General features: G+C 47.9%; 1 protein-coding gene across 1 annotated transcript in view; it reads right to left on the bottom strand.

The window, feature by feature from the left end:
• The window catches only part of HGSNAT (heparan-alpha-glucosaminide N-acetyltransferase), a 34,827-nt gene extending 21,738 nt beyond the window's left edge, over positions 1-13,089 (bottom strand). Inside the window, exons 1-7 of the mRNA XM_056857849.1 lie at positions 12,990-13,089; positions 11,215-11,339; positions 8,587-8,702; positions 4,525-4,643; positions 2,056-2,125; positions 1,758-1,827; positions 499-608 (exon numbers count right to left, since the gene is read on the bottom strand). Of these exons, the coding sequence (XP_056713827.1) occupies positions 499-608; positions 1,758-1,827; positions 2,056-2,125; positions 4,525-4,643; positions 8,587-8,702; positions 11,215-11,339; positions 12,990-13,089 (710 nt within the window). The remainder of the gene's footprint in view (positions 1-498; positions 609-1,757; positions 1,828-2,055; positions 2,126-4,524; positions 4,644-8,586; positions 8,703-11,214; positions 11,340-12,989) is intronic.
• Positions 13,090-14,923: the final 1,834 nt, after the last annotated feature.

The following is a 14,923-nucleotide window of genomic DNA, read 5'->3' as shown; positions in this document are numbered from 1 at the left end:
CAGCTGTTCGGCTACGCAGCTGCCTGGCAACCTCAAAGAGCCATGGTTGTCAGTGGGGAGGTCTGGGCAGATGCCAAGCAGCTGCAGGGGGCATGCTCTAAATAATGGGCAGAACACCCATAACCAGCCCCAGGCTCAGACTTTACTGGTAGGCAAGAGCCACAGACCAGCTTCAGGCCCTTTAGGGCCCTGCTGGGACTCCGGGCCCAGGCTCTGTCGTGACGGGGGCCCTGGGGCCACATTCCAGGCCAGACCCTGCTAGGGTGAGCCAGTTTCTCTCCCGAGGTTCTGCAGGGTGGGCTCAGCCTTACAGGCAATGGCCTGGAATGTGGCCTCAGGGCCCCCGGCAGAGCGCAGAGCCATCCGACCCAAGTGCATCTTCCTCTCCAGGGCTCTATAAGCACAGAAAATGGTTAAGAGTAGTGACTCTGGCCATTACTAATTTACTTTCAAACATTTAAAACACACAGGAAGAAATTCTCAACAGCTGCAAGTTACCCTCTGAACGTATCCAGGGAACGAAGTCTCGGTATGGCTGTCCCAGTGCTCCACACCCCCGGTGGCAAATCACTGCTAACGGAATCTGTCCGTCTTGGGGAGCCAAACTCCTTAAAAACAAAGAAAAAAGGGTAAAAGTAGCAATGTTGTTCATGGGTCTGAATAAAGTTCTGCCCATTCAGAAAATTCATTTGTACACCATCTTATTTTTCCCATTGTCTTACCAAATTCAACGGGAGACCTGGGTCCAGGACTTCACAGCTTGGAAGGGAGACCCTTTCATGCCCTCTCAGCATTCCATGAGTTCATCAGTCACGTGCTGCACCCGTGTGCCCTACTAGGATTCCCGTGTTTACCAATGGGGAATTGAGCAAGTGAAAACCATTTATCCAGCTAATGTACTAAATCAATACAGCTGCCAGATTCAAAACCAAAGGGAGATTAGCAAGTGAAGCCCTCACTACTATGTTCTACTGCAGCATGTTCCTTTATGGGATGTCTTCATTTTTCATATTTTTTTCTGTAGAGCTGGCTGTATATTGGGAGGGGGGCTTTGGCCAAGAGGCTCTCAACAGGCCCTCCTAACCACAATTTGATCCCAGAAATCATTTTAAAGAAGGGCCTTTCAAATATAAAAAAGCAGTTTCCCTTCCCACTATGTATTTACTGCCACCCTCGAGCTGTAAGAGGTGAAACGGGAAGAGGCTTAATTTCATGTCTTCATTAAACCTGCGCATCTAGACTGAACGTAGGATGACCCCCCTCCTAAAAATGTTATTCACATTAATTTAAAAAACTGTACCTACTTGCAAATTGTATGCAAATGTAAGATGGCCTCCTTTTTCTTGGGAGCACACCCAAGGGGGAAACCCCAATCTTCCTTTTGAGTAAATACAGAAGTACACTTGAGATGCTGGTAGGTGATACGCAAGTTCTGTGCATCGCTCTTTGAAGTCAGTAATTCCACAAAGGGAAGTCATTAACCGACGTTGTGCTTGTCACGTGATCCCAATCCATGTATGAACTCACCTGAACAGGGCTACCTTAAAAAGATTTACACCATTCTAGCCCCAATGAAGTCAATGGGCCTAGAAGAGTATAACTCTGTTCAGGATTGCACTGTAAACTAGCTAGCACTACACAAAAATCCAATTATCAAACTGCCTGAACTTACATGACCTCTTGGTATATTTTTGAAATTGTTAACATGGGAAGGGGGAGAAGAAAGTGTTAGAGAAGACAATTCATACTGAGCTTACTGAATTAATAAGACGATCTGTTTCTCTTGGATTCATCTTATTGTAAAGCCAATTCCTGACTGGTTCGATGCTGTTGAAGAGTAATAAAGAAAATTATGTTCCTTAGAACATAATAAGAGACAGAAAGCAAGAAAACACCTTTTGCAAACCATTCAATATTCTAGGCTAGGCAATACAGGGCATACGCTGAAGTTCCAGATACAGGATGTGCAAAAGAAAAGCATTAACAGGACAAAAACATGCAGAAGGCAGTGACTTGACTTGTACTTAAAAAGTTTTCACTAAGAGATCTACTTACTTTATACAAAACTGTCCCAAGGCCAGTATAGCGAAGATGCCCATATAGATGAGAAATGCAAAGAAAATAGCTGTGCAAAAGAAAATAAGAGGTCTAGTTACTGCCAACGACAAAATGAATGTCTCTATTTGCCAGTATGAAACTTGACAACTGAAGCCCATCTTTTGCGTTAACGTACCTTAGCCTGAAGTCCCAGGGCGGAAAACAAAATGTAAATAAAAACACAGAGGAAAATAGAGGCCATAAGGTATACTATCAAGACAAATAAATAGGAAACTGGTTTCTTTTTCACAGTAACTAATTGTACAAGGATCCAGAGATTAATTGCTCATTTCAATACATTAAACCTCTGTTAAAGAGAGAGGACATTTTTCTCCTGGCCCGATAGGGACCTTAGGTGCCTTACACCCAAGGCCAAAAATCTTTTTGTCCCCTGGTCTTTGGAGAACTTCCACTGTCTTTGAAGAGAGCTGGCCTCCCTGATCAGGACAGGCCTGGGGGCACCTCCTGAAAGGTCTTTTCATGAATCCAGCTGATAGTTGAGTTAGGCAAGGAGGGGTTCTTTTCCCCAAGTGCTCAAAATATTCTTCCTGGCCCTGGGAGCAGCCCGTATTCCCCAAACAATCTCATCCAAGGCAGGGATGAACCCCGCCAACGTGGCCTGTGACTGGAGCTACAGAGCCACCCTGCAGGCTTGGGCAGCAGAGGAGCCAGGGAGCTCAGCATCCGGCCCTCAAGAGTCCACAGCCACTTCCAGTTGATGCGGGCCAGTTAACTTAGCCCCACCCTATAGCAGTGCTGGTGGTGTCAGGCCAATCCCAAGCAGCTTCTCATTTGGCTTGTGGCAGGAACCTTCCCTTCTCTGGCCCTAACTGGACTGGATGGAGAGGGGGGAAGGGCTTCTTCTTTCTAGCTGCTTCTTTCTCCACCCCCACTGGCCTAAGCCAGTCTGAATGTCCTGACCCACTGCCTTCTTCATCCAGGCACGCAGGTCTGAAGAGAGAGAGGCTCCACCCAGATTGATTTGGGGAGGGGTGCAGAGGTGCCCCTACTTGCACCACACCTGAGCACCCTGCAGCGGGACCGTGACAGAGAGGCAGCACACACCACCCACAGGAAGGGGGCTGGAAACATCCTTTTAAAGCCCCGTTCCCTGCCCAGCTCTGGCTCCAAGTGAGCTAATGTTGGAGGACAGATCAGGGGAAGAGTGGCAGGGGAGGGCCCAAGAAGAAGAAACTGAGCAGGGCTGAGAGGGCATCCCTGCTGCAGGCAGGCCAGGCACAGAATTGAGATCCATCTCCAAGGAGAAGCAGGAAAACGTGAATAGCCCTTTCTACAGAAAGAAGAAGGGTGACCCTTGCAAGGATACCTCCTGACTGGTGCAGAATTCAGCAGTGACATTCGAATGACTGTTATATCCACCTGGACACTCAGCCAGGAGGCTACAGGATATAGTAAAAAAAACAGGTACAAAAGCACTCAGACTCCACCCAAATGCACAGGATAATACTACCCATTCAAATTAGCTTGGAAGACAGAAACACCTCACAACCTAAATAAAAGCACAGGAAGATAGCAGCTAAATTGTAACATGAGCAAGGGCAAATAAAGCAATGTAGATAGTGGAGCAGAGAGTGGATATATATTATATAGAGAGGAAAACAGTTAAAATAAACCACACTTAACAGGAAGTCCAGGTAAAGCATCTTTACCTGGCAAGCGTATAAGGCTTGTACCAGGCAAGTGCCTGGGGGGGAGGGGTGTTCCAGAGTTTGAGTTCCCCAAATGAAGCCCTGCTTCTGAAAGTGATCAGAATCATCTCCGCTACCAATGAAAGATGTCACAGGGTGGAAATCACTAGGCAGCGGTCCTTCAGATATCCCAATCCCACGTCAGCCAAGGTTTTAACGGTCAAAGCTGGCACGTTGCATTGGGCCCAGAAGCAAAAGGCTGACCAAGGCAATCGAGGCCTTGCTGTCCAAAGGGATGGTGCAGGAAAGCAGGCTGTGACGAGCAGTTTCATGAATCTTTCCCCATTTAAAAACAACAAGAAAAACAACATCAGGAGGCGGAGAGGGGAAGTCAGATGAATTATACAATGATTACTCCTGGAGGTGGAAAGAATTGAGTGAAAAACTGGCTAAAGAGGGAAAGGTTCAAACAGACGTTCTCTCCACCTCTTCTCTTTGCTGTCTGACCCGGGCTGAGCTTCTGTACGTCCTCTGTTCCAGGCATTTGGCCAAATGTGCCAATCCCAGGAGCTCCTGATAGTCTCTTAGCCTGGGGTTTCTCACCTGTAACCCTGAGTGAGCCGGACTACTGAAACCAGCACCCAGCAACAATGCTGGACTGTCGTACTGCATACGTTCTTGTCCGAGACGTAGTTCTGCATTCTTTTGTAAGCTGCTTTCAGTCTCTAGATGTGGGGGAAAGCAGGGTATGAACGCCTACATAAATAAAGTAACTTACGGAGGTAGCTGTTGACAGGTTTTTGATTGATAACAATGTCGCACAAAATGTTCTGGCTGCTATGGTCACTCCTGACTATTAAAGAATAGTTTCCAAATTCTCCAAAATGATAGTTTACCCTGGAAAGAGAAAAGGGAAGAATACTCAAAAAGTTATTTAAAATGAGAACTTGAAAATTGGCAATGCGCAAGAACTCATCATGGGCAACATGGTGACCGTGGGATGATTCGAGTGGGCCCAAGATGTAAGAAAGGGCACGTGCAAGATTTTTTCTTCTGTGCCGAGCAGTTTCTTGGCGATCTCATGAGGAGGACAGAATTGAGATCCTTGTCATGGTCAGGTAATGACATGCTGAAGGAACAGTTGTCTCTGGCTAGCACACACACCAGCTCACATCCCCACCCCAGGCAAGGGCATGGGACGGATTGTGAAAATTTGCCCCCAGAGGCTTATGGAGCCAACTGGTTAAATGGCCGGAAGCAGAGAGTGGGAATACGTGGACCGTTCTCACAACGGGAGGAAGTGAGGAGCAGGGTATTGCAAGATTGATATTGGGACTGGTGCCAATATCAATTATTTGAAATTGTGGGTGTAGAAGCCATGTTCACTGATGATACCAAATTGTTCAGGACAGTCAAAACCAAGATGGACTGAGAAGAGCTCCAGGAAGATCTCTCTAAAATGGGCGAGGGGGCAAAATGTAAAAAAATAAAGTTCAGTGTAGGCAAATGTAAAGTGATGCACATTGGAACAAAAGATCCTAACCTCAAATATATACTGATGGCCAAGACTGGAATTGAAAGAGCTCTTGGGATGGTAGTGGATAACGCAATGAAAATGTCAATTCAGTATGCAGAAGTGAAAATGGCAAACTGCATGCTGGGGATTATTGAGAAAGGAAGTGAAACTAAAGCATGTTTTTCTTCCACTTTTCCTCATGATCATACCTGTTTACAATACAACAAGCAAATTATATCTCTCTTCTTTCTCCTCCCTACTATCTTTGTTTTCTAAACACCTTCTTTTCAACCTGTCTCTTATACTATTTATATCCCCATTTAATTTCTCCAGCACTACCTTCACCCCTCCAGATTCTCTGACCGGTAACAGGGGCCTCTGATGTCAGAGACGGGGCTTTGCATGGGTCTGGCTAAATCATCTCGTCACTCTTAGAGAGGGGCTGGCTTAGGTCAGATTCCAATGACCATAAATATCTGGCTATTTGGGATTTTCCCTTGTTTTCAGTCTTCAGCGGAAACTCTGGTCCACAGGAAGCTAGATAGGGGTTAAAGAATCCTCCAACATCTTGTTATTACAAGGAACTCTGCATGTGCTCTGCCAAACCTGCTACCTAGGTAACACATACTTAGCTGAGTTAGATCAATTGTATTGCTTTTTATTTGAAAGGCTGTGTGCTGTGTTATTGTGCCCCTTTTCCCTGTATTTTTTGTTTTGCCCTCTTCACAGCCCTTTTTGAATCCAACCACCATTTTTCTTCCCCACCCAATCTTTTATAATACACCTTTTTGCTTCATTTAATACAATCTATTTCTCTGGGCTATTTCTCTTAATATCTCCCCTAAGTTTATAACAGTTTATTATAAGGCATTTTCCGGGGTTTCTACCCTGTTGCTTTGTTGTTGGTCTACTTTTGTGCTAGAAGGGTACCTTCTCGGGGGGAGGGGGGTCAGCCTACATCAGCAGTTCCCAACGTACACGCCCTAGGGGGGAGTGGGATTACCTAGGGGCTGCTATGAGGCAAGGGGGCAGCAGGGGGTGCTGGTGGTGGGCCCCTTTGACTGCATTGTTCACTTATTTACAATTGATCAGGCTTTGGCACTATGCTGACAAACGGCAATGTGCATAGTGCTGAAAGCTGGTGGAAACTATCGGAATCTTTAGTAAATACGCCACCAAAGCTCTAATCAAAACAGTATACCACGTTCTGAGAAACTGTAATCTCTCTGTGTGTTTTTATCTCTGTCATTTTTCACTAAGTCCTTAACATAATAGTATCATAGAAACACAGAGTTGGAAGGGACCTCCAGGGTCATCAAGACCTACCCCCTGAACACAGCAGGAAATTCACAACCACCTCCCCACCCCTGCTCTATAGCCAGCAGACGGCTAAAAAACCTTCTGGAGTGTAGTACTGAGTGTGGCATTTATTTTCTGTGTTTTCGGTTACTGAACCAGTTGATTATCAAGTCGCAGCCTGCCCAATATTAATATTTCTAGGTTATATGAGGTTTTAAAATTTCTCAAAGGCTGTTTTCAAAAAGGAAAACAGTTGGGGAGTTTGGAAAAAATAGGGGGTTGAAGTAAAAAATTGGGTAATTCAGGGAAAATTTAGAGTATAAAAATTCCAGTAATAAGAGGAAAGATTATGATAAATAAATATAAATATAAGGAGGAAATCTGGATACATTTTCACCAAAAATATTTTTTAGAGAAAGAAAATATAACACATTGTCTTTATTCAGAATTCCAGTAATAAAATGAAAGAAAAAAAATAGAAGTATTAAAAGGAGACAACAAATTAAGACCATTTCCTTTATTCCTTGAAGCCATTAGTTTCCCTTAATTTTTTTTTTTGGGGGGGGTCATCCAGGACCTTTCATGTATACCATTTACTTCTGTCAAACATTTCAATGTATTATCCAGTATCCATCAATAGTTGTTTATATATATTTTCAGGCATAGAAGCACATATTCTCAGTCAAGCATTATTCTATGGGTGAATGAATTTTATAAAACTTTTAAATATGTATACCAATTTTGTACACTGATTTTCCAAAAATATACAAAATTTCCCCCCTATATGAACACAGCATAATTTGTAATCTGATTGCCAGAATTTATTATTACCCTAAATTTCTCCTCAATTACCCATATTTTTCATCGTAACCCCAAATGTTTTAGGATACAACCCAACTAACCTTAAAAAAATGATTTGAGAACCAGTATCTAATAGGCAAACATATATTCTGGTATTGATGTGTCACTTTCACCATTTAATGCAATCAAAAGACATAAAGAAAGATAAGCTGTGCAAACCTCTATTCTGAATAATGCTTTTGATAGGGTGGGGGGCACTGGGGATGAGTTTATGGAACCAAAGGGGCGGCAGCCTGTAAATGTTTGGAACTCCCTGGTCTAGGTGTTCTCAGGATGTACCTTAGTCATGGCAGCTGGTTATCAGGGTGCTTTACAAGGAACCCAGCAAGGAAAGGCACCTTCCCCCCACTTCCTTGCATAACAACTGGTTTTGTGATAATGCCATTTCACTTACTTCACATCTGTTAAAAAACAGCCATTGTTGGCTAGCTTGAAGTAATGCTCATATAGCAGCACCATCTTTGAACAATACTAATATCTAACATAATTCAGTCACAGAATCATAGAACTGGAAGGGGCCATACAGGCCATCCAGTCCAATCCCCTGCTTAATGCAGGATCAGTCTAGAGTAACCCTGACAAGTGTTTGTCCAGCCTCTGCTTAAAGACTGCCAGTGAGGGGGAGCTCACCACCTTCCTAGATAGCTGATTCCACTGCTGAACAACTCTTACTGTATATTTACCCCCCTAATATCCAGTCAGTACCTTTCTGCCCACAATTTAAACCCATTATTATGAGTCCTATCCTTTGCTGCCAAATGGAACAGCTCCCTGCCCTCCTCTAAGTGACAGCCCTTCAAATACGTCAAGAGAGCGATCGTGTCCCCCCTCAACCTCCACTTCTTCAGACTGAACATTCCCAACTCCCTCGGCCATTCCTCGTAGGGCTTGGTCTCCAGGCCCCTGATCATCCCCGTCGCTCTCCTCTGCACCTGCTCCATTCTGTCCATATCCTTTTTGAAGTGAGGCCTCCAGAACTGCACACAGTACTCCAGGTGCGGCCTCACCAGTGCGGGGTACAGTCCTTCCATGGCTGTCTTATAAATCTGTAGCATCACTAACAGATATAACTGTAGTACAGCCTTAGGGACATCACCCATGACAGCAACTGTCCAGTGAGTTACTTCTGGGCATATGATATTAAAATAAGGATAAGGTACCCACCTACAAGGCTCTTTGCCTTTCATAGTGCTATTGACCATCAGATTCACTGGATGCTGAGAATCCACTGCAACACCAGGCTCTTCAAATGGGACAGGCCCCAGCTCCTGGAACAAGCACTAGGAGGCAAGGAAGACCAAGTACGGATCAGCAAGAAACAGAGCAGCCCCCCCCCCACTTCAAAGAGAGCAGAAGCATTGGGAGGTCAAAAGCAAACACAGGTGCTCTCTTTTTTTAAAAAAAAATAAAAAAATAATTGCGGGTTAAAATTGTTCAGCAGTTCCCTAAAACTTAGAGTGGTAAGCTATCGGTTCTTAGTGGCTGCAGTGAACACCTGATGGGGCCAGGACTGAGACAAACATCCCCCATTAAGAACATTTCAGCTTTTAACCTCTCTGATTTGAGAGGAACAAGATGCGGAAAATTTTAGACCCAGGGCCTGAATCATTAAGTGATCCACAATTGTAGCCTTCTTTTTCTGAAACATATTCAGAAAGTCTTCCTAATGCAGAACTTAATTGTTTTTCTTAACTGGGAAAATGCAATCGTGTTAAATTATTTCTGTTTTAACACAGTCACAGTCATAACACAGTCATTAACCTTTAATAGGCATAGTTCAAAAGACATCTCGTACAAATTCTCACGATCAAAATCAAATCACACCAACCCAAGATGAACAAACCAGGGCCCCTATCAGGCTCAGAAATATACAGAATATATAAAATACAAATAAATATGAAATTATTTCTGTTAAAAAACAACAACAGAACACAGCATGATTGTAGCCTCTGAGTCAAGCATATTTTGCCCAGTTATTTTGGCAGAAACACTGAAACAGTTACTTGAAGTACACAGCCTGTGAGGAAACGTTCTACCCCTTAACGCACTCTTCACAGGTCTCCCCTCAGAGTCAACTCGGAGACTTGATGTCCCTCTGTTGCCCTACCTTCTATCTCCCAGGACCTTTGGAAGCTCTGCCCAAGTCTCCTGCCTTCATTTTCTGGATCACTGAAATGGACAATGTTCTCCATCCATCTCTTCTGGACTCAGATTGTTTATTCTTTCCCCCTTCTTTAACAGCCCCTTAAAGCCCACTCCTCCTGGTGGGCTTTCTCTCTTCTCAATTCCCTCCTCATACACACATCTTTCTGAACACAACAGTGTCACTGTTCTTATGCTTGAATACCTTTTCAATTCCTGTACCCCTCTATTTCCCTCAATAAATTCTAAACCTTGTTTTGGAAAAGATCTGGTTATTTCATGGTTGCCCTGACCTGGATGGCCCAGGCTAGCCTGATCTCGTCAGATCTCAGAAGCTAAGCAGGGTCAGCCCTGGTTAGTATTTGGATGGGAGACCACCAAAGAATACCAGGGTTGCTGTGCAGAGGAAGGCACTGGCAAACCACCTCTGTTAGTCTCTTACCATGAAAACCCCAAAAGGGGTCGCCATAAGTCGGCTGCGACTTGAAGGCCCTTTACACACACATTTCATGGTTGCTGGTAGCCTATCAGAAGCACTTTGAGCTCGCAGGGCCAACAGCCAGGTAAAGATCCCAAAACCACACGTTCTGCTCCCCCGAACTGGCAAGTGCATCAGTCTTCCAAGCTAGCCAGGCCATGGAAGCAGGAAGAGGTTTCCCCTGACACTGAACTTAATTCCCCCAAATTGGTTGCGGTTCTGGGCAAGTGATGCAAACCCCAGTTAGAGATGTAGCTAAGATAAATGTGAAGAGAAACTCGTGCAGTAATAATACCCCATCTTTCCTCTGTATCTTGATGGCAAGATAGTGGCAATGTTTTAAATTGATCTATTTGGGATCTGATTGCCTGGAGAGAAGTCAATGCGACATCATCTGCATAGCTCCTGAATGTTAACAACCCACTCACCCCCAATTCTCCACAGGGGCCAGCCTTGGGAGACTGCATTTGGATATGCTAAGGCTTCTCTTCATACACCACCATTTTGCCTGTGAAAACATTCACAAGGACCAAGGAGGCCAGCTATAGGGACGGCTGTGCCTCCAACCTATGCAAGTGGGGAAAGGGCCTATTAAAAAGTTCCATTTCTGAATCCCAGGCAAGAAACACCTGGAGTTGCCTTATACCGAATCAGACCATCAGAGTCAGTACTGTCTACTCAAACTGGCAGCCGCTCTCCAGGGTCTCAGGCAGAGGTCTTTCCCATCACCTCATACCTGACCCTTTTACCTGAAGATGTTGAGGAATGAACCTTTGACATTCTGCATGGCATGTAGATGCTCTACCACTGAGCCACAGCCCCTCCTACTTTTAGCAGGCAGTGGGCACTTGAAAGATACTTTAACAGCTCTACCATCATAACTACAAAATTAAGAGGCTATGAGGGATGGCTTCTTCAGAAGAAATTCTAGAAGGCAAAGCATCCCCTTGCCCTCAACTGACTGCAGTCCCATCTCAGAATGTTCCTGGAGGCCCCTCTATTGTCCCACGGTCCAAAACCTCCATCTTCCTTCCCCAGTGACCAAACCTAGAAAAATACCAGTTTCTAAGAAGCACGCAGCCACATGCAATTTACGCAACTTAATTCTAATTGTCCCTTTCTTAGGGTAGTATTTTAGAAGACAGACCCACACGCAGCTGAGTCCTCATTACCTTGTAGCAGTAGTCTGAGAGCCAAGAGATGGTCAGGTTCTCACCAGGCAACGTATTGTGAACTTGCAGCCAGGCCTGGTCGATTCTCAGCTCCCAGGGCTGTCGCCGTGACAAATCTACTGGGTCTGGGGTGTGTGGAAAGAGAGCTCAAGTCAACCCTCGACCCGGCAACGAGGTCTGACCCAGGGGAGGTCTGGCACCAGCACGTCCGTGGCCCGGCTTGCCTGCCCCAGAAGCGCCTGGGGTGGTGGTGGGGGTGCATTCCTCATGGGAGGTCCTTTTGAGAATGGAGGGGGACGGGGGTGCTTCTCCCATGCAGGGGGCTTGGGGCAATGCAGCAGCAATTATTCCCCCCACCCCCTTTGTTATAAGAGACTGATGTGAGACCAGCAGGCAGGCAGGCAGGCAGGCAGGGAGAAGGCGAAGAAGAGCGGGTTTGTATAGGCCGACTAGGGGGGTTACTGCACTTGTATTCCCAGCGATGTATTAAGAGTTTGAAAATGTTATAAAAAATACCGTTCGCACTTTCTATGGGGGTTACTGCACTTTATATTCCCAGCGACGTATTAAGAGTTTGAAAACGTTGTAAAAAACACTGCTTTAAAAGGGTTTTCGGATACCACGGCTTATAAATGGTTAGAAGACGTCTTCACAGCTCAAGGGGCCAAACAAAGGGCGAACAGTATCTTTTACAACGTTTTCAAACTCTTAATACATCGGTGGGAATACACAGAAAGGGCGGACAATATTGTTCATAACATTTTCAAACTCTTAATACGTCGCTGGGAATACGAGTGCGGGAACCCCCTATGTATTCCCAGCGATGTATTAAGAGTTTTGTCGAAGGCTCTCACGGTCAGAGTTCATCGGTTCTTGTGGGTTATCCGGGCTGTGTGACCGTGGTCTTGGTATTTTCTTTCCTGATGTTTCGCCAGCAGCTGTGGCAGGCATCTTCAGAGGAGCAACCCTGAAGGACAGTGTCTCTCAGTGTCAAGTGTGTAGGAAGAGTAATATATCGTCAGAAAGGGGTTGGGTTTGAGCGGAGTCATTGTCCTGCAAAAAAGTAATCTGACTATATATTACTCTTCCTACACCCTTGACGCTGAGAGACCCTGTCCTTCAGTGTTCCTCCTCTGAAGAGGCCTGCCACAGCTGCTGGCGAAACGTCAGGAAAGAAAACCCCAAGGCCGCGGTCACGCAGCCCGGACAACCTACGAGAACCTATTAAGAGTTTGGAAGCGTTGTAAAAAAAAATACTGTTCGCCCTTTGTTTGGCCCCTTGAGCTGCGAAGGCGTCTTCCCGCCTTTTATAAGCCGGGGTATCCGAAAACCCTTTTAAAGCGATGTTGTTGTTTTTTACAACGTTTTCAAACTCTTAATAGGTCGCTGGGAATACAAAGTGCGGGAACCCCCTTTCTCTGCCGCGTGAGGCAGAATCAAGGCGGCTCGCGGCCGCCTTCCCCTCCCCACCGCAGGCACCCTGTGAGGTCGGTGGGGCTGCGCCCCACCGACCTCACAGGGTACCTGCGGTGGGGCGGGGAAGGCGGTCGCGAGCCGCTTTGATTCTGCCTCACGCGGCAGAGAAAGTCGGCCTACAAACCCCCCCCCCGCTTCTCCGCCGCCAACCGCCACAGCCGGGCATTCGAGGCGGTGGGGGATGGGTGGGGCGGTTTCCCCCCTCAGAGCTCAACCGCCCGGCGCCGGGGCGCGCGTGGGGGTGGGGCGCGCCTGCCTGGCGGCCTCGGCGGTGAGGGGGGGTCGTGGTCGGGCCTTACCGGGCGGCTGGGCCCGTCCAGGCAGGAGCAGCAGGGCGGCGGCCAGGGCGGGCAGCGGCCCCCACGGGCAGGAGCCCCAGCGGCCGCGACGCCCCGACATGGGCCCGGCCCGCGGGGGAGGCCGCGCGACGCCAGCGGAGCCGGGGGAGGCCATGAGGGAGGGAAGGAAGGAGGGGGCCGGGCCGGGCCGGCCCGCCTCCCGCGGCGGGGAAGGCCTGCCTTCTGCTCCTTGGCCCGGCTCGCGGCGGCCTCACGCCTTCGTTCACACGTTCATGAGCCCCTGCCCGCCGCGCACACACACACACCCCGGGTCATTCGGCGAGGAGAGGTGTGTGTGTGCCCCGGCGGCGCTGCCGACGCCCACACGCCTTCCCTCGACAACCCCGACGCCTGCCTTGCAAGGTAGGCCGGCCTGAGCCCCCCCCCCCCACGGCAGGGAGGGCGGGGCGAGAGAATCGCGGCTGCAGGGTCCGCGGCCGCCTAGCGCGCCCTCCGACGGACGCCGTCCTGGGGCTGGGCTGGGCCGGGCGGGCCTGACTCCCGAGTAGGCCCCGCGGAGGCGTCGCCCCCTTGGCCGAGCTCGCGGCCTGGACTCGAACCAGGGGCGTCGGCGGGGGTCGCGCCGCCTCTCCCCGCCCCGTGCCAAACGCGTCGATGCCAGGAGGAGGCGGGTTCAAGGCCGCTTTGGATTAAAACGGAGGTCCCAGAAGCCCCCCCCCCACACCCCGGGCAGGGCCACCTTCACGCATGGGCCCCATGGGCCCTTGCCCGGGGCCCCCACCAGCATAGGGGCCCGATGCTAATCTGTGCATGTCGAGTGACTTGCCATCAATAAATACTACTGCCCAGTAGTCTGGACTAGACTGAACTGTAAAATAATATTTGCTGCAATGTTATTGTGTTACAGATGGACATTGTGATTTGTCTCTGATTTAGTATCCCTGGGTTAGCGTTGCGGTTTTGTTGAAGTGCCAATAAAATAAATATATGTTTAATATTATCGACCATTTACTTTTTCGGTTCTTGTAGGTCAGGGGTGTCCAAACGTTTTTCAAAGACCACGGTCACACAGCCCCGAGAACCTACAACAGTCATGTCCAAAGTCCGGCCCGGGGGCCAATTGCGGCCCCTGGTCCGGTTTAATAGGGCCCCCAGCCTGTTTTGCAGAGAGAGAAAAGGGGGCACGTGGGGGCTGTGCCTGTGCTTTGCATCCCCGACCGAGGGGAAGATGTCAGAGTGTATGAATCTTGGACTCAGACCGGCAGTGGCTCTCCAGGGTCTCAGACAGAAAAGGGTCTTTCTCATCACCTACTTGCCTAGTACCTTTTAACTGGAGATGCCTGGCATGCAGAAGGCCCCAGGTTCAGTCCCCGGCATGTCCAGTTAAAGGGACCAGGCAAGTAGGTGATGGGAAAGACCTCAGCCTGAGACCCTGGAGAGCCGTTTCCAGTCTGAGTAGACAGTACTGATTTTGATGGACCAAGGGTCTGATTCAGTAGAAGGCAGCTTCATGTTCATGTGTGAGGAAGAAGCCTTGTGATAATGATGGCACCTTTTTTACTAGCTTAGTTTAAATAAGTACCCTGGACAGTATTTACATGTCTGCAGGCGCACGTGGTGTAAGTATATAAAAACCAGGAACAGGGAGGAAGAGAATGGCCAGTTCACACCAGCAGGAGCACACGGGGCTTCCGTTTTTCCTCGGCTGCAGAGGGGCATTGCCTTATACTGAATCAGACCCTTGGTCCATCAAAGTCAGTATTGTCTGCTCAGACCGGCAGTGGCTCTCCAGGGTCTCAGACAGAAAAGGGTCTTTCTCATCACCTACTTGCCTAGTCCCTTTTAACTGGAGATGCCGGGGATTGAACCTGGGGCCTTCTGCATGTCGAGCAGAGGCTCTACAAACTGAGCCACAGCCCCTCCCTTGAACACAT

Source organism: Euleptes europaea, chromosome 11 (genome assembly GCF_029931775.1).
Source record: "Euleptes europaea isolate rEulEur1 chromosome 11, rEulEur1.hap1, whole genome shotgun sequence".
NCBI classification, from domain to species: domain Eukaryota; kingdom Metazoa; phylum Chordata; class Lepidosauria; order Squamata; family Sphaerodactylidae; genus Euleptes; species Euleptes europaea.
Note: the sequence above shows the minus strand (reverse complement) of the source record. Positions and strands in the feature narration are given on the sequence as shown.